Source organism: Anolis sagrei, chromosome 3 (genome assembly GCF_037176765.1).
Source record: "Anolis sagrei isolate rAnoSag1 chromosome 3, rAnoSag1.mat, whole genome shotgun sequence".
Taxonomy (NCBI): Eukaryota; Metazoa; Chordata; class Lepidosauria; order Squamata; family Dactyloidae; genus Anolis; species Anolis sagrei.
The window spans coordinates 128,657,092-128,676,879 of record NC_090023.1 but is presented as its reverse complement, the minus strand read 5'-3'; the positions used below and the strand labels follow the sequence as shown (position 1 = coordinate 128,676,879).

The window sequence follows — 19,788 nt, the reverse complement described above, 5'->3', positions numbered from 1 at the left end:
TGGATTATATGTGTCTACACTGTTATAGAATCCAGCTTAAAGCAGATAAATTTGTTTATATAGCAGTATAGATGGGGCCTGAGAAAGCAATCCACACAATCAGCAACATGCAAATAAAATCCACTAAAAATAACATCTGTATGTTCAGTGGACTAAAAAAAGTTTAAGTATATATTTTCAACATAAGAGTGATGTAACTTCCACATCTCTACACTGAAGGTATTCCGAGGTAGGGCACCACAAATAATCCTACTGAGATTTCTATAGGATGGCGTGATTCTGTGATATTGGGAAATTAAATCTGTATTTGAAAGCCAGTATGGTAAAGTGGTTAGACTGTTGGAACTAGAACTGGGGAAGCTAGAAATGGGGAGACTCAGATTCAGGTTTGAATCTCTACCTGATCGGGCAACTCTGGATTTTATTGTTCTGAGGATACAAATGTGAGTAGGACAATTGAGCTTCCTTGTTATAAATGAAACAAGAAATAACTGCATACACACAACACTGATTGAGAAGGCAACAACGAACACAGAACTAGAAGCTTTAAACATGGATGCCACTGACAGCATCCATGTTTAAACTCATACATTGGTCTCCTAACCATACTGGATTATTTAGATGCCATTTCAAATTATATCTAATTAGTCCAAGGGAAATAGGACAACAAAATGTTAACTAAGAAGTGGTTATGTGCTCACTCTGGATTTGTTTGTCGTTGTCGTCCCCCCGCCCTTTAATACAGTAAAAGAGTGAGCGAGTTTCAAATAGTTACATTCCAACCTCTCAGAAACTGTTGACTCAATCCTATTATTACAGCAAAAGCCAATGAAAGCAGCTTGGCTATGGCCTGGTGAGGTCATAGCTTGTTACACATTGACAAACCATAATCAGAAACCGTGATAAGAAAGAAACTAGCAAGCTATGCTTTGGAGTGATGTGGTTTGACCCAGATATCCCAGTATTTCCAGAAGAATTGTCCATAGGTATAGCTCGCCACCAGTGGCCTTTCTATTGACAGTGAGCTTTGAAACGGAGCATTATATCACAAAGATTGGTGGTTGGATATATACACTTTCATTTCATTAATATTATCATTGTGCGAGGTGGGTAAAATTCTAGACTCCTTCATTCCCCAAGAGCTTAGAGGAGCAGGTCCTCATATGCAACAAGAGAATTTTACATCTTGTTTAAATAAAAAAGAAAATATCAAGAAAAAAGTGAGCACACTATCTCAACACTATCTGCTCTGACTAGTGCAAACTAATAGAGCTTGAGAAATGGTGTATGATCCACCATGCCTCATTATAATAATGGTCAGGGCAAAACACAATTTGCCAAAGTCAAATTCAGACTTATTGTGTCCAGTTCAGTAAGCTCTAGCCATAGACTATGAGATGATCACTGCATCTTAAAAAGGAATAGTACTTTCAATATTCAGACAAAGCAAACTTTATTTCCAATACTGTGTGCTGAAATCCAATACAGTAGAGTCTCGCTTATCAAGCCTTCGCTCATCTGTATTTTCTAACGCAGTCTGCCTTCCACCCAGATCCACAGCTTTTTCAATACATTGCAATGTTTTGGTGCTAAATTAGTAAATACAGTCATTACTACATAACGTTGCCAGGTATTGAACTGCTTTTTCTGTCAATTTGTTGTAAAACATGATGTTTTGGTGCTTAATTTGTAAAATCATGACATAATTTGATGTTTAATAGGCTTTTCCTTGATCCCTCCTTATTATCCAACATTTTCATTTATCCAACGTTCTGCCGACCCATTTATGTTGGATAAGTGAGACTCTACTGTACTTCATCATAAAAATTCTGAGATAATCCAAATGTCAAGAATATGCCAACTGATATGTACAACAAATGTGGAAAAACTGTCACAAGAGAAACTGAAAATGTAACTTTTCATTTGTCAAAAACCCTTAATTTGCCAATGCCTTAGAAATCATTTGAGAAAGAGACACGTTCTCATAATCACTTTCAAGCTCCAAGATACCCAAATGCTCAATTACATCTATTTCAGAGAGTAACATTTTGAAGTGCTCAGGTTTTCAGTTCTTACAATGTTCTATACTAATAAGATACCCACAGCCTGAGCACTCTTTTTGCCACCTAAAAGTGCCCCTCCTTTCACATAGATATGTGTGAGTCTTCTTATTTTTCTCACAACTTTACTCCCTTATTCAGTTGGCTCTATGAATAAAAAAGTGAATATTCTACAAAATATTTCCATTCATGTATTATAGTTGACTGATAAAATTTAGATCTCCCATAACTGGAACGATCAGAACAGAGTATTTTATTAAAGAAGTTTATGATACAAGTTCGGAGCAAGTGTTACTGGGATTTTTGTAAGAAAAGTAGCACATTCTCTACCTCACTGAGGCCCCTTCTATACTGCCTATATTCCAGGATCAGAGGCTGGATGGCCATCTGTCAGGGGTGATTTGAATGCAATATTCCTGCTTCTTGGCAGGGGGTTGGACTGGATGGCCCATGAGGTCTCTTCCAACTCTTTGATTCTATTATTCTATGATCTAATACCAGATTTTCTGATTTAAACTGTCTTATATAAAATAATCTGGGACAAGACGATAATCTGGGATCAGATCCTGGGATATAAGGGCAGTGCAGAAGGGGCCTCACATGCCAACTTCCTTTGAATATGCATGGATACTTGTCCACAAACTTTAAATAAAAGTGGATAACCTGAATGCTTTTTTTGTGATTCCTGCATAGCCAAAATAATTATTAGGGAAGTACACTTATTTATTTATTATTTATTTCACATATTTGTATCCCGCCCTTCTCACCCTAACAGGGGACTCAGGGTAGCCTTAGAGCAGGCAGCGATTTGAGGCCAATACATATAAATATAAAAATAAACAAATGCAATTTGTACATCTAAATAGGGGCAGAACTATTGTGTGTGCATGCGTGCATGTGGGCTAATTTACCAACATTTGGTGTGACAGCAGAGTGCAGCTCCATCATTGACTTTAGCAAACAGTATTATGTGAAGTTGTCTGGCTCATGTTTTCTCTCTCCCGCTACAAAAACCATAAATACTCTAAACTAGATTCTTAAAAAGCACACCTGAAACAGCATCGTCCTATTCTTTTCAGAGTCTGAAGGTTGGACGTGGCTGGGGGCACTTGCATGTCGCCGCCGTGACTGTGTTTTTGAATTGTTATCATGTGTCTTCCTTTGCATAACACCTGTGACGCTGCTGCACCGGGAGCGAAATTCCTGCTGGTCATCAAACCCAGAATCCTCCAAAATCCGCTCAGGGAAGGAGACTCGACAACTCGCCAGGCTGGCCAGATTGGTCTGGCTTCCCACTATGAACATCCCTGTTTTAACCCCATCTGGGCTATCTGCCTCCTCCTCCTCTTCAAACGGACTGTCAAAGGGAGACGTCGGTATGTCCCCATCACCCCCAGCAAGGTCTGTGCTGGAGTCCGGATTGCGGTGCTCACTCAGCAGCTTCAGGCGTTGACGCTCATGCAGGCTGAACTTCTCAATGCAGTCATCAATCAGAGTGGAAGGAGCCTTTTTGTGAGCCACAGTCACTTTTCCACAGTAGAGGACCTCAAACTTTTGGGAGTTATAGAAGGCATCTTCACTGTCTTTAATGGGCTTGACATCCTCTTTGAGAGCTGCTTTTGAAGCTTGTCTTATGCTACTAATGACATCAGGAACCTTAAATAAAAGAAAGAAAGAGAACAAGCACCATCATTAACAAATCTAAATCTAAATCAAGAACGTCTGAATGGGACACAAATGTAACTTTTAGTCCTGCAAAGGGGTCTTCTAGATATGCCCTTGTGATACAGTGGTTCCCAACCTTGTTTTGATCAGGGACCACTTTGACCAGGGACCACTCTCCAACATTAGCACTAAAAAGGTTACGAATTTTGGTCAATTTCAGATTTGGTTTGGTTATTTGGGGTGCTGATTCAGAAAATTGCACTGAATAGACCACATCAGCTCTAGTTTCTGATACAGAACATATGCCATCCAGTAGTCGCCATTTGCTCACCCACAAAAAAACCATATTTGATAAGCCTCGGCACTATAAGAGGGTTTCACGAGACCAGTCGCTCTCATTGCAACGCTGTAGCAATGATGAGGCCATGGACCATATTTTAGTTCTTGCAGACCACTGGACGTCCATGGACCACAGGTTGGGAACGACGGTTGTAATAAATCGCTTTGGGTTTGGTCATTATTGTCATTTCCACATCCACACATTCCATTATTTTGTTTGTAGCAATTTCTTGAATCTGTAGTACAGCTCTCCAAAACGTTTGCTGAGATGATACCAGTATAAAGGGCAATGTTCTCCTATTTAATTGTTGCTGGTTTTGTTGTTCTAGTGTTCAAGGGACCATTTCATTTATGCACTACAGCATTAATTCTAAAACATGTTTATGAGGACAGAAAGGAGAAGATATAAATACTTTTTTGTTTTGAAATATCTCAGAATTAAATAGGAAATTCACTCAAGGACCAGAATAAATTCTGCAATGGTGGTGGTGGAAACCACAAAGAAATAGTTCATGACAAATGAAATATTGTTTAGATTTTAAAAACCCACTGCAAACAACTTCCTGAGCTATTTGGTCTATATCAAAAAGTACAACATTGGAAAAAGCAGAAGAACTCTTCCCATATACATTTTAAAGCAACTATCTGTATATGAGCTTACACATTTGCTTAGAAAGAATGTTAATACAATTTCTTTGGTTTAAAAAAGCGAGATCTCAGATAATAGAAAAATGTTGTTCTTACAGAAAATGCAAGATAATTTGCAGCAAAGCTATCAAGATATCACTGCATTATCTGTACAGACTTATTGCTCAAAGAGAAATAATGCTGTTCTCATGCCATTTTCTCCAAAATTCTTGACTCCAAAATTTTCCCATTTCCTCTGAGAAATTTAAGTTAAACTTTACAAGATGTGGTTGCAAAATTTCTCACCAAATGCTATCTATTGACAGAGCAAGATAGGATATTCTCGTCCATGATCAACTATTCAGCTAAGTGTGGAATTTCCCAAAATTACGAATGTCCAATCTCTCCCCAGTTCCAACTAAATCAAATAATCACCATACAAACTGAATTTCCCAGTAAAATAAACACCATTCTAGAATTGCCAGTAGAAGTCTCATAGTAATATCCAGCGAAATCAAGTATTGGCATTCCTTTTGTAAATCTGAAAACATCCTTCCAGGACTCTCCCCGATTTGTTTGTTTGTTTGTTTTGAAGATCAGCTATCCTTAGGTGCCATCTAGAATCTACCCAAAAGGAAGTTCTCCTGATCCCCAAATCCCCTAAACATCCCAGAAGGATACCATGGATCATGGTACCAAACACTGGTGAGAGATCCAAAAGCACCTACAGGAACACACTCCCCCAGTTGATGCTATGGCAAAGATTATCCACTAAGGTCATCACAATTATCTCAGCTCCATATACCACTTTAAAGCTGGTTTGAAATGGGTCTAGAAAACCGGTATCACACAAAACTGTTTGAAGTTGGAAGGCACCTGTCATCTTGTCTCAAAAAGGGCTATAATTGTGGAGCCAGGCAAGGTTTTTTTAAAAAAATGGCAGTTTATATGGTCTCCAAGATACCTGGACTTTGCTGTCTATGCCAGTCTTTGCATTGCTGCTGCTAATCCTGGGTGGCAAATAACTTTTAAAATGCTGGCATGAAAGACGAGAGCATCTCTGCTCTAGACATTTAACAGGTTACTGTAAATATATATTTCTTATCTAGACAGATAATTTATTATAGACGCATTTATTTCCTATGGATATGTGCAGAGATAAATATTTTTTCCTTTACAGAGAAAATATGGGTTAGGTTGCCCCAGTTCAGTGCAAGATGTAAGACATCTTAGATGAAATACGAAGTCAAAATTAAGTTACATGTCTAGATCACTGCCTCTTAAACTGTGGGTCCTGATGCCAAATAGGGTCCCCTTAGCTCAGTGTTGGGGTCTTGAAAAATTTGGCAACAGCAAAAAAAATGGACATTAGCTTGTGGCTGTTTTAGGCATTTACACACATTTGTTGTGCAATATTTATGGTGGATGCTACAGAAGATTCTTCAGCTGTATTTCATACACAGGAAAATCAGTCTGTTCAGCAAGCCTTGCAAATGCAGATTTCTTATCAGTAAATGTTTGATTTTATACCTATTTTATATATCTATAAATCCAGGGTTATATAATTATTTCTTGACCCAAAAAGGGCCCTGAGTGGAAATGTTTAAGTCTTGGCTTAGACCAGGGGTCCTCAAACTAAGGCCCGGGGGCCGGTTACAGTCCTTCAACGTCATTTACCCGGCCCTCACTCAGGGTCAGCCTAACTCTGAAATGACTTGAAAGCACACAACGACAACAATCCTATCTCATCAGGCAAAAGCAGGCCCACATTTCCCACTGAAATACTAATAAGTTTATATTTGTTAAAATTGTTCATTTTAATTATTGTATTCTTTTAAAGTGTTGTTTCCAGTGTGCATAGGAATTAATTCTTTTTTTTTTCAATTATAATCCAGCCCTCCAACAGTTTGAGGGACTGTGACCTGGTCCTCTGCTTAAAAAAAAGGACTCCTGGCTTAGACAATGATGTCCATGTCCCTCCTCAAGGGTAAGCATGTGGATATGTATGCTTTTCTATCTGTTTCCCTATCTTGTGTGTGTATATTATTTTGTCTATTTTTGTGAAAGCATTTAAAATTTTATTATGTTGTCTGCTGATTCTCCCCTATTACAATATTTTTGAGAGTCTCATACTTAAGAATGCTTTAGTGGAATGATGGTGCTGAACCTGATTTTTGGACTACACCACATTCTAGGAGCCCAGGTGACCAGAAGATAGCAAAAAGATACAGTATTCGTTGGCTAACAGAAAAAGACCCTCAGCCCAAAGAAGTGGTTCCCAACCTTTCGTCCTCCAGGTTTTTGGACTTCAACTCCCAGAAATCCCAGTCATCATCCCAGTAGTTAGGAATTGTGGGAGCTGAAGTCCAAAACACCTGGAGGACCAAAAGGTTGGGAACCACTTGTCCAAAGACATTGGGGCGGGAGAACTAGACATGTTTCCTAAGCAACTCACTTTCATGCCCCGTTGTCCTCTGAGCTGGAGAGTTATCACTAGAAGCATGTAGGGAAAAGGAGCCATCTTCTCTCGGTAGTATTTGCTAATCACAGAAAAGTACATACAGCAAAATAATTGAGCTGCCTAGGCTCTAATTTATATATTGTATTACAAGGCCAAAACAAAATACCATCACAAGAGAGGAAACAGCTGCACTGAAAACATACACAACTCATAACCAAAGAAGCACGAAACTGATCTACTGGAAGTGGGAAAGGCAAACAATGTAACAGAAATTCCAGATAAATGTTTTTTTTCAAAATTACTAAGAAATCCATCCCTCTCTCCATACAAGAATAAACATACTCTGGATGCACAAATAAGTCTATGAAAACCAGGCTGAAGAATACTGCTTGTTAAGTGCTCAAATATATTTCAAAGGCACTTTAACCCCAACTGGACCCACTGTTTCAATGGCTTTCTTCCAATTCTTATAAACCTTCTTTATAAACCTTATTTGGTGCTGCCCCTGAGGATTCTATTTCACATAATTTATTTATTTATTTATTTATTATTTATTTATTTATAATGTTTGCAGTTTTCCTGCAAAATAAAAACAAAAACATGCAAGGTCAGACATTCAAGTTCAGGACATTCTACTCACCTATTTTTCATCTGCAATTCCTGCAGTTTTGTGACCTCCTGTCTCTATGGGTTTTGTCTGGACAAGATCCATAGTATCATTAAGACTAAGGAAGGAAGAGGACTTGCTGCTATAACAGGCTGAGACATGAGAGAAGCCTCCCATAAGATGGTAACACGTCCGGGTGTCCCCTGGGCAACATCTTTGCAGACAGCCAATTATCTCACACCAGAAGTGACTTGCAGTTTCTCAAGTCGTTCCTGACATGAAAAAAAGCCTTTTCTGCCAAATAGTCTCTGTGTCTCTTCAAACTACAATTTCCATACTTCCATAACATTATGACACAAAAAATAGTGAAATTCCTAAAGAGAAATGAAGGAAATTTTCAAATTCTATAGAACTCCAGAGATAGAAAGATGACCGTGAATGTTTAGAAGAATATGCCATATACCAACTACTCCTGCATAGAAAATCATTATAACCACATCTAAGCAACTCAAGCTGATGCAGTCTATCCAATGCAATTTTCTGAATCTGCCCCAGGAACAGGCCTAAAATTGAAAACACCAAGATATTTTTGGTCTAATGTTTTTTAAAAAATACTTTTTTCAAATCTGAAAGAACATTTCTTTTAAAATGCATGATTCTATGGCCAACTTCAACTAGAAGCTGTTCATAGAACTGTCAGTGTCACCCAAAAAAACAATGAATAATAATAGAAACAGCATTATACCTTATACAAGACAGTAAGTTATAACTAAAATTATAATGAACATGTAACCTTTTGAGAAACAGGTACATGATGTTCCCTTTGGGTTGTGTAAGAGTCGAGATTCTACTCTTTTATGTTCATTCCTTGGCATCTGCAAAATGACTGAAAAACCAATCAGACAAACAGGAAACTCAGATGAAAAGAGGACAGTGAGGCTTTGCAGTAACTTGCCTACTAACAGTATAGATGGAACAGATACTTTAAATATGCATTCAACAGAAGTGTTTGTTACCGCTTTGAAAGATCCCCATCACCCTTCCTCTCTCTCCCATTTAGGGATGGAATCCAGCCAGAAACTACAACCAATGCTGCATCGCTGTAACTCCACCCGTTCTGCTATATGATACTATCATGCCAGGTTTGGCTGATGGATCTGTGCCAGTCTGAAGGAATGAGAAAGCACTATCCATTTTCAATAACAAGTGACATAATTTGTGTGGCACTATCATCAAGCACAGCTCCAGTTTCTACCACTCTATTCCTACACCTCTTTTTCTCTCCAACTTATTATCCAGTGCCAGACAACACATTAGAAATGGAACAACATCACTTTTTTGCATTTAATTTAAACAGCAACACTGAGCCCCATTCCCATTGTGGTTTTAAAATTGCAAACAATCCTCCATGACACAGCAAAAATACCTACAAGCAGAAAAGTATGCATCAAGAAACATTGTTTTAGCCTAGCCTTTCCCCTGGAATGCTAGCTAAATTCATCCAGAAACTCATTTTATATTGAGTCGCGTTTCTTCATGTGAGCCCCTACCTACAAGTGACACAGCACAGTCAACCATTTACTACCTTGTTGTGCAATTAAGTGTACTTTTACCTACAGTTAAGCCACAACTAACCCAATGGGGCATGCTCATACAAGAATCCATCATATTATGGACCTAGCCAAGCAAAGCACAATTTAGAAGATGGGGTAATGATGCTGTGCTCCAGAATAGACTTTCTTTTTCTCCAGGTATTCAGCATCTATAACCTTTTTACTGTGGGCCCTATTAATTGCCGCCTAAAACAACAGGATGGCACCAAGTTGAGCTAGGCTGCTATCAAATATGGATAGAAGGCAAGTTGAGGAATAACCAAACCTGAGAATTTGCCCATCTAAATAAGTTATAAAACTAAACTTCAATATATGTTTAGAATAATGCAAAAGTCTCAAATACTCAGAAAATCATCCAAATAGATCTCAGCTGTACAAGCCTAAATGCAAGCACTAGAGTAGCGTGGATTTTTTGAAAAGTAAGGATGTCTACAAATTATTATTTTGGGTTATTATATTTGTATTTACTGTTATTGAGACATTGAATGTTTGCCTTTTCGGTTGTTGGAATCTGCCTTGAGTCCCCTAGGGGAGATAGGGCAGAATATAAATACAGTTTTTATTATTAGTATTAGCATTATTATTATTACCATTATTATTTTACTGACCCAAAAACACAGTATGTCACAGCAAATGAGATATACATGCTGGATTTCGTATAAAAAAATCACAAGTCAAACACTTCCCAAGCATCTAGGACTGTGTGATATATTTTCGAATGATGCACGCAGATCCAAGTAAAGTGGCCTTTTGCAGTTGACAGTTTATTATTACTATTATTAGTAGTATTAGTATTATTTGAGTGTCTAAAGGAACTACAGCAACTAATTTGTACCATGTAAACCACATTGAGTCGCCTGTTTGGGCTGAAAAATGCGGTATAGAAATAAAGCAAATAATAATGATAATAATACAGCATGGAATTAGTTAGAATAATCTCTATTTTACTCTGTTGGTTTTTTAAAAAAATCCTTATCAAAACGGTACAGAAGTTTAAGATTTTGGATAGACTGTACAAAATGTATTATTTCTTCTATATTTATTTATTTACTATATTTATACCCAGCCCTCTCTCACCCCGAAGGGAACTCAGAACAGCTTACAAGTAGACAATAATTCAATGCTGCATAAACAAAAAAAAAATAAACAAATACAATAAAACCATAAAGTTAAAAAGTTTAAAAATCTGAACATTAAATCAAATTATTAAAACCACACAATCCAAAATGATAGTCCAAGAGCCATTCCAGTCGTAATTGCACTTATTCCGTATCTGTTTATTGCACTGAAATAGCTGCCCGAAGGCTTGGTCCCACAGCCACGTTTTTAATTTCTTTCTAAAGGTCAGGAAGGAGGGAGCTGATCTGATTTCGCCGGAGAGGAAGTTTCACAGCCGAGGGGCCACCACTGAGAAACCCCTGTCTCTCGTCCCCATCAGCCACACCTGAGGAGGTGGGACCGAGAACAGGGCATCCCCAGAAGATCTTAACCCCCAAAGTGGTTCATATTCACATAGAAGGATCCATTCCTTTATTTAGAATATCATCTAGACCCAAATCATGCAGGATTTTAAAAAGCTCATAATTAGCATTTTGGTTTGTGACAGGAAATGAACCATTTTGCAGTAACAAGAAGTTCTTATTCTTCCTGTAGGAAAATGCACAACGTATGTGAAAAAAGAAGTGGTCATTTTTCACCAATTAAAATTGTGTTATTATCTCAATATGGGCCATTCTGGTTTTGGAGACACTGAAGTAGAAAGGTTTGATTAAATGAACTGCTTCTACTTGGACCAGAAAAAAAGTTCTCATATGTTTTTCTGTTCTTTGCCACAAGAAACCCAAAAATCAAGTGAATATTAAAGAAAGCAATGCAGATCCACCATGATAGCTGGCTCTCACTGATAGTTAATTATTTTGTTAATACCAAATGTGAGATTGAAATTGCACAGGCACACACACCAAACCTACCCAGCCAGGACTTCAGTGCCTAGAATAGTGCCTTTAATTCTCACCACGGAAATCATATTTGAAAAAGTTAAAAACAATTCTGTACTATAGAATCTGGGGCCTATCAGAATTTATTTAGCAAGGAAAGGGGCAATTTCTGATGTGCAAGGAAGTGCAGAGTAATAATGTTGGAGAAAAGAGAAACACACATGTAGATGAAACATTCACAGTAGTTGAGCATCTGGAAGAGAAGGAGAAGCCTTCTACTAGTAATTACCTTAGGTGAAAAAGGCAGGTAGAAACACAATAAGGGCCTAGGAAGTACGAAATATCATGTGGATACTTATTTACCTGCAGGACAGAAGTTGCAGTTTTGTGTTGGATGCTATGGCTGACTAGTTTCAAGTGACAAGCTGAAAATGCCAGATCATCCATCAAAAATACTAATGCAAGTAGATATCCTTTGCTATTAATAATATGTTTCCAGGGGTCTTGCAGAAGGAGTGCATTTCACATATTCAAAACAGATTTCTAATAGCACGAATGTTGCACACATCATGCACCAAGTAGCTTGGTAGATATAGAAGAGGTGGAGTCAACATTTGTGGTCACATTGGCATTCGTGATGTAGAATTAGTGTAGGTGTGAAATCCTGGAAGCCAAATTCAGGTCACTAGATAAAAGGTGAAAGCCAGGACTATAAAAGTAGGCTTTGCCAAAATGCCACCAGTTCCATTCACAGGACCAGCTAGACAGGAACAGCTGAGGAGTCTCAATATATGGATAATACAGAACTGCAGAAAGGAGGTGGCACAGGGGAATATATGTGGGAATATGCCAGTCCTTTATAAAAGGAGTGGACTGCATCTTAAATAGACTGGAACAAGACTGCTGATATGTCATAACAACTGAAGTACAGTGGATTTCTAAACTGAAGCCTTGTGGGTGAGGGGACTATTCACTGAGTTTAATCAATCCTCAAATGTGAAGGTATAGCATTTCTAACTCCACACATGGGAATGGTATGGAGATTGGCTATAGGTATATCTAGACTGTAGAATGAATGCAGTTTGATACTACTTTAACTGCTATGACACAATGCAATGGAATCCTGGGAGTTATAGTTTTGCAAGGTCTTTGGCCTTCTTGGCCAAAGAATACTATGTCTCACCAAATGACAAATCCCAGGATCCCATAGCATTGAGCCATGACAGTTAAACATGTGTCAATCTGCATCGATTCTACAGTGCAGATCAGGCATGGGTAAACTTTGGCCCTCCAAGTATTTTGGATTGCAACTCCCACAATTCCTAACAAAATTTGGGGCTAATTGGCTTAGAGAAAAGGTGACATAGGAATATAGAAAATTATGCATTCTTTGGAAATAAGTTAATAGGGAGAACTTTTTTCTTTGTCCCATAACAGCAGAACCCAAAGGGTCCTTCCAGACAGGACTTATATCCCAGGATCTGATTTATTTATTATTTTTTAATTTCAAATATTTGTACCCTGCCCTTCTCTATCCCCGAAGAGGGACTCAGGGTGGCTTACAGACGGCAACAATTTGATGCCCCACATATACAACAGATAAAACAACAGTTATATAATCAGTAAAACATTAACATTAAATTAAAAACCCATATAAAGTAGTACAAAATTGAATTAGTTGGCATGTCAAGTCCGAGTTCTACAATCAACTTAATCTGAAGCCTGTCCATAGGTTTTCTGTTTTAAACTGGATTATATGAGTCTGAACTGCCAGATAATCTGGGATAAACAGAAAAAATGGGATCAGGTCCTGGGATATTGGTCCTGTCTGGCCCAAAGAAAGCTGAATAGCAAAATACTCAGTATAGACAGAAAGAAATACTTCTTCACACAGTTTAAAGCTGAACTGTGGAATGTGCCACCACTAAATTTAATTATATTCCTCATTTTAAACACAGGTTTTAATACAGTTACGATTGCAGAAATGCAGTCCACTAGTCTGTCTCTGCATATCAGATGCTTGAGGAAAAATGATGAAGGGTCCTGTTTCATTCATGTTTCTCTTGAGTGGTTCCTACAGGCATCTCGTTGGTCTCTGTACCCAAAATGTGGTCAGATTCAGCAAATTCTATTATACACTGCTTTCTGGAACATTTGGGATGACACAAGTTTACTGCAAAATCCATTCTGCAGGCAAGAACCTCTTAGAACTGGAAACAATTGAATCTATGTCCTTGCAGTATCCATTAACTGACATTTCCACAGCACATAGCTGGGTTTTTAAAAAAAATCTGGGAAGAAGCCAAAACAGTCAATCTTTCAAGGTCAGAGATAAAATCACTTTTATGAGAAGGTGCACAAAACATGTCCCTACAGTCCCAACACAGCTATGCCCACATTCCTAACTTGAGTTACACAGAGGACAAGGCAAAGCACTGAAAAGGTAAAAAACCTTTGAAACAGAGTTACTAGGGAAATATTCTATCCGAACTGTTCCAACCTGGTTTACAAACCAATTCGGCTGGACTCAGGCATATTCAAGCCTGAAACAAGAGATCAAACTCTCGTGTATTTGTTTACTTGCTAAAGAGGAACAAGTCTACGTTTTCCTCTTAGCTTGCAAATGTAAATAGATGATAGGGTTTAGCTCAGCAGAACTAGTGAGAACATGACAGGCAGTGGCAATCCAAGATTTTGGGATGCCTGAGGCAAAAACACACCACCTCCCCCACCTCCAAACCAAAGAGCCTCACACTTTAAAGAAAACATGGCTGGATCTAGGTTGCACTATAGCCCAGATTATCTTCTTTGAACTGGGTTATATGAATCTACATTGCCAGATAATCTGGATAAGTAGGTAATGTGGGATCAGATCCTAGGATATAGGGCAGTGTAGATCCAGCCCTTGTCAGGACTATTTTGTTGTGTATTCCTGAAGGTTAGGGGTTGGACTCTTATCACTTGTGGTCCTTTTCAAATCTATGGGCCCTTCCAGACAGGCCCTATATCCCAGGATCTGATACCAGATTATCTGGCAGTGAAGACTCATATAATCCAGTTCAAAGGAGATGGAGCACCGTTACCTTTCCACCAGAGTTGCACCTATTAATCTACTCACATTTGCATTTTTTCAAACGGATAGGTTGGCAGCAGGAGCTTAACAGCAGGAGCTCACCCCAATCCCCGGATTCAAACTGCCAACCTTTCGGTCAGCAAGTTCAGCAGGTCAGTGGTTTAAGCCACTGCACCACCTGGGGCTCCTAGACAACCTTAATCCCATAAAACCTACCACCATGGCAGCTGAGTGTCAATCTGTCTTTTATAAAAGCTTCCCCTGTCACTAAAGGAAGCACTCCAGAAAAATCAGCCTAGGCTACAAGGACAGTTCTCCAGGCTTCAGTAGATCCCTCTGACACAAGTCAAAATGCTTTTCAAAACCAAAGCAAGCTCCTAAACCTATTGCAATATGGCATTAAAGTCCACTGTTGAGAGTCAAAAATCTCACTGCATGCATCAAGGCTCTTGGACCGGCTTAAAGTTGCTCTCTGGATTCCAGCCATTCACTTTAACCTATCTACCAAAATACACAAAGTATCCTAGCTTCATAACTTGGGAAACAAACCCTGAACTAAATTAGTCATAACATTCCCACAACAAGATTTGGTTCTTGGCCTCAAATGCCTGTACCCGGCTGGGTAATTAATTTGATTTACTGCACTTTGGAGTCTTAACATTTTCTCATAATAGCTCACAAGGACTGAACTACATAAGGTTAATTAGTTTTCTCCTCAACCGTCTTTTAACTTTCATCAATTACTTCTTCTAATAAAAAACAATACTGTTACTTGGAAAACTGTAGCAAAAGATAACTAGGTTATTCCCAGAACATTGAACTGTGGCCTTTTTCAAAGACGGAAATGATCTAACTATTAAATGCATAGAGATCAGCTTTTCAAGTAGCTTCTTCATACACAACCAATTCAGATAAAAGTCAGCTGAAAAGCAAAGCGACACGTTTCTGGCTGAATTTCAGTTTTCTATTCAAGTTTTCAAAGGTGAAACCTATTTCACCAAATGCAAGAGGAGCTACAAGAAAAATGGTCAGCTAGAGAGCAAATATTTAATGCTCATTTCTAGTCATCTTTGCATATCAATGGCAATAAGCTCAGCATGCAAAATGAAGGATAACTACAAACTTCCTCTCCATAATAGGCATAAAACCCAGACTTTTTTGTTGGAACAGAAAACAGCAGAAGAGAAAAATCCTCTTCTTCCCTCTGGTCTATTCTGTACCAAAATAGCTTCCAATGACAGCAACAAACTCATTTCAATAACGGCTGATCAGTTACTCACCACTGTGGTTAAACAGAAAATTTAGTATCAAGCTGCTACGTTCATTCAATCTATCTGGCAACAAATTACATTACTTCAGTGCAAAAGCAAAGGGGAAAAACATTTTGGGAAGAAGTATAGATAAACTGTCCACCACTTGCTACAGTTCTAGCAATGTACATGTTCAAACATATAATTGTGCTGTTATCCCACACAATTAAAACCCAAACACAGCAAGCAAATGAATTCAGAGCTAAAATTTTAATCCATAAAGACATTTATCCATTTTTCTTATTCCCTGATATCCACTTGGCTCCAGGATGCAAAAAAACTATATAAAATGGTGCCCTTTATACAAATGGCAAAATCAAAGTTTACCTTAAGGATTTTTTTTTACTATTTTTTTTACAGGTGTATGGCCAATGAATTTGATGAGTTTCATCTGCCTCTTAGTTATATTGTGGATTTTTCCCCAGGGAAACAGCATCCTTCTCGAGACATCTTGTAAGGTTTGAAAACCACTGCTTCTGTTCCCCTCCGGAGGGAGTCCCGTACTACCAGAACACGTCTCCTTCCTGCCCTTCTAAATGCCACCCTCAAAGTCAAAGGTGCATCTACATCAGAACAAAGTCATTCTTAGAAATCATTGCATTGCAGGAAACTCTATTATATAAATATTTAAATTAATTAAGCCCCCGGTGGCGCAGCGGGTTAAACCGCTGAGCTGCTGAACTTGCTGACTGAAAGTTCAGAGGTTCAAATCTGGGGAGCAGGGTGAGCTACCACTGTTAGCCCCAACTTTTGCCAATTTCTGCCAACCTAGAAGTTCAAAAACATGAAAATGTGAGTAGATCACATTATATCTAGCGTGATTGGTGGGGACGAGGGACAGAGCCTTCTCTGTGGTGGCCCCCCGACTCTGGAACACTCTCCCCAAGGACATCAGACAAGCCCCAACGTTGGCAGTCTTTAGAAAGAGCTTGAAGACGTGGTTGTTCTAGTGTGCCTTCCCTGAATAGGAAACTCCAAGCATCATGTCCCAAATGCACTTTACTAGAGATTTAAGATTATTTGCATACCGCACCTATCTCCAAAAACCTATCCATTTCACTTTGTCATGTCCAGCATTTTTTAAAAAAAATTAATTTGTCCCAGCCTTAGATTTTAACTGCGTCATGGTGTTATTGTTTAATGTTTATTGTTATTGTTTAATGTTTATTGCTTTGTTTTATGAGTTTATTTATTGTTGTATTTGTTATGCTACTGTTTTACTGTTGTATCTGGCCTCGGCCTCTTGTAAGCCGTACCAAGTCCTTTGGGAGATGTAAGCGGGGTATAAATAAAGGATTATTATTATTATTATTATTATTATTATTACTGCTCTGGCGGGAAGGTAACAGCGCTCCATGCAGTCATGCCAGCCATGTGACCTTGGAAGTGTCTATGGACAACGCCAGCTCTTTGGCTTAGAAATAGAGGTAAGCACCACCACCCCCAGAGTCAAGGGGAAACCTTTACCTTTACCTGAAGTCAACTAAATCCATGATTAAAAGTGTTCCTTCCCAAATAAGGTAATGCATCTTAATACTATTTTGTAATTATGTGGTCAGCTTCTTTTCTTCACACAGACCACAAAGAGAAAAACATTCATATTTACATAGTAACGGAAAAGATATTTTTATATAGGGCAGTAAAACAGAAAAGAAAAAAAAAGGTTAAAAACAAAGTTAAACAAGGTTGTTGTGGATTTTCCGGGCTGTATGGCCATGTTCCAGAAGCATTCTCTCCTGCTTCTGGAACATGGTCATACAGCCCAGAAAACTCAGAACAACCTAGTGATTCCAGCCATGAAAGCCTTCAACATTGCAAACTTCAGACTATGGAACTGGGGGCCAATGTGCGTTTTAGACTATTCTCATCTACATTAGAGCAACATTGTTGACTTCAGCTATATCTAACTTGGTGGGTTGAGATTCTCTGTATGTCTGTCAGCTTCAGTCAGTATTACCCAATGTGCATTGAAGTCAAAAACAAGGAAGCAGTGCCCAAACAAGAATCAAGGTACATGAACGGCACTGCAGACTAGTTCAACCAGAGAAGTCAGCCATAGCAGTGCACCTGATGAACCAACCTGGACACAACATATTATTTTAGAAGACAGAAATGCTGGACCACTCGAACAGCCACCATGTCAGACTACACAGAGAAGCCATTGAAATCCACAAGCATGTTTCATTAGAAAGGAATTTCATTCGAAAGGAAGAAACTATGAAAATGAACAAAATCTGGCTACCAGTATTTTAAAAAAACCTCTAAAAAATAACAGCAAATAAAGAACAAAACTCAAACAGAGGAGAACTCCAGACAAGAAACAATCAGAGACAGCTAATCACCTCTCAACAAAGGATTTCCCCAGGCATTAAGAAGCCAGACTTTGAAACTGCTAGCCCATTAAATGCTAATCAAGGCGGCCAATTGTAACATTCACACTTGCCTCAAGCAGACAAGAGTTCTTTCTCCCACCTTGGACATTGCAGAGATATATAAACCCCACTTGCCTTGTTTCCCACAGACCTCACAACCTCTGAGGGTGCCTGTCATAGATGCAGCTGAAACATCAGGAGAGAATGCTTCTAGAACATGGCCAGTGAAGGCCCCCGACATACTGCACTTCTTAAATTCTAAGACACACTTTTTTCCTATACAAACATTTCTAAAAATGGGGTGCATCTTAGACCTGCAGATGTACCTTATGCATTTTGATGACATTGGGGTGTGTCTTACTATCAATAGTGTCTTACAATTGAAGAATTATGGTGTTGTTGTACTGTAGTTCCAGCATTGGCAATGCTTTCCAGGTCTCATGAGAATTACAGTCAAGAGCACACACATTAAGGGCCACACTTTTCCCTCCACTGTGCTAAGGATTTATATATATTTTTGTCATGTCAGGAGCGACTTGAGAAACTGCAAGTCGCTTCTGGTGTGAGAGAATTGGCTGTCTGCAAGGACGTTGCCCAGGGGATGCCCAGATGATTTGATTTTTTTTTTTTAATTAAATTTTATTTTGAAAAGATAATACACCAACCATATATGTTGCAAAAATGTACACATACACAAACAAACACACATACACAAACAACCCTCCATACAGTTACCCCTCCACCCACCCCCAGTGCTACCCACCACCTTGACTTCCGTCACTAATCCACGCAGGATTTATGCACAACTTATTTAACCCTCTATACTTCTAATTCAATAAATTCCTCTTGTTTTTATTTCTTTAGCTCTCCCGTCAAGTATGCTAAGGCCAGCTTCCAGTTTCTTTCAAATATTTCATTATTTTCATATTTCAAATTGCTTGAAATCTTAGCCATCTGTGCATAATCCCACAATTTATCCTTCCAATCTTTGATGCTTAATGTTTTCTCCCCTTTCCAATTTTTGGCAATTGTAATGCGTGCAGCCGCAAAGCTGTACAAGCAGATTTCTCTCTCTGGCTGTTCTAAGCTGTCTCTGAATATCCCTAATAGGCACATCCCTGGGTTCTTTTTTACTTTGTTGTAAATCATTTTATTTGTTTCCTTTATTATTCTTTTCCAATAGATCTGCACCAGTTCACACGACCACCATACGTGAAAGAAAGTCCCTTTCTTTCTTTTGCATCTCCAACAGGATCCTGTTTGTGACTTGTCCATTTTGGCTAGGAGGGCTGGAGTTATGTAGCATCTGTAGAACATTTTATATACATTATCTCTAATTGAAGCTGCCACTGTAAATTTAAATCCATTGTTCCACAGGTTTTCCCAGATGTCAAAATCTATGCTTCTCCCTAAATCTTTTGCCCATGAGATCATGGGGGTTTTAACACGATTATCTTCCAAATTATAGTGTAAAATATATTTGTATAATCTGGCTATTAATCCTTTTTCCCCTTTATCTAATATAGTTTCCAGATCTGATTTTTTGGAAGCAAATCCCCTCTTCTCGTCTTTTTTGAATCTTTCGTATAATTGATGATATCGGAACCAATCTTTAAAACCCAATTCGTCTTTTCCCCTCAGTGCCCATTGGCCATTGGACCTGATAAGTAGTTCCCCGTATGTTCTGACATCATCCTTGCAGGTGGGTCTCCCAATGGCTTCTA

At 38.6% G+C, this 19,788-nt stretch overlaps 1 protein-coding gene across 4 annotated transcripts in view; it reads right to left on the bottom strand.

Annotated features, from left to right (window-relative positions):
- TBC1D4 (TBC1 domain family member 4) overlaps nucleotides 1-19,788 on the bottom strand; it is a 130,874-nt gene that overhangs the window by 71,727 nt on the left and 39,359 nt on the right. For all 4 annotated transcript variants that reach the window (XM_060769421.2, XM_060769422.2, XM_060769423.2 and 1 more), the window contains exon 2: nucleotides 3,111-3,716. In XM_060769421.2, coding sequence (XP_060625404.2) covers nucleotides 3,111-3,716 — 606 coding nt within the window. The remainder of the gene's footprint in view (nucleotides 1-3,110; nucleotides 3,717-19,788) is intronic.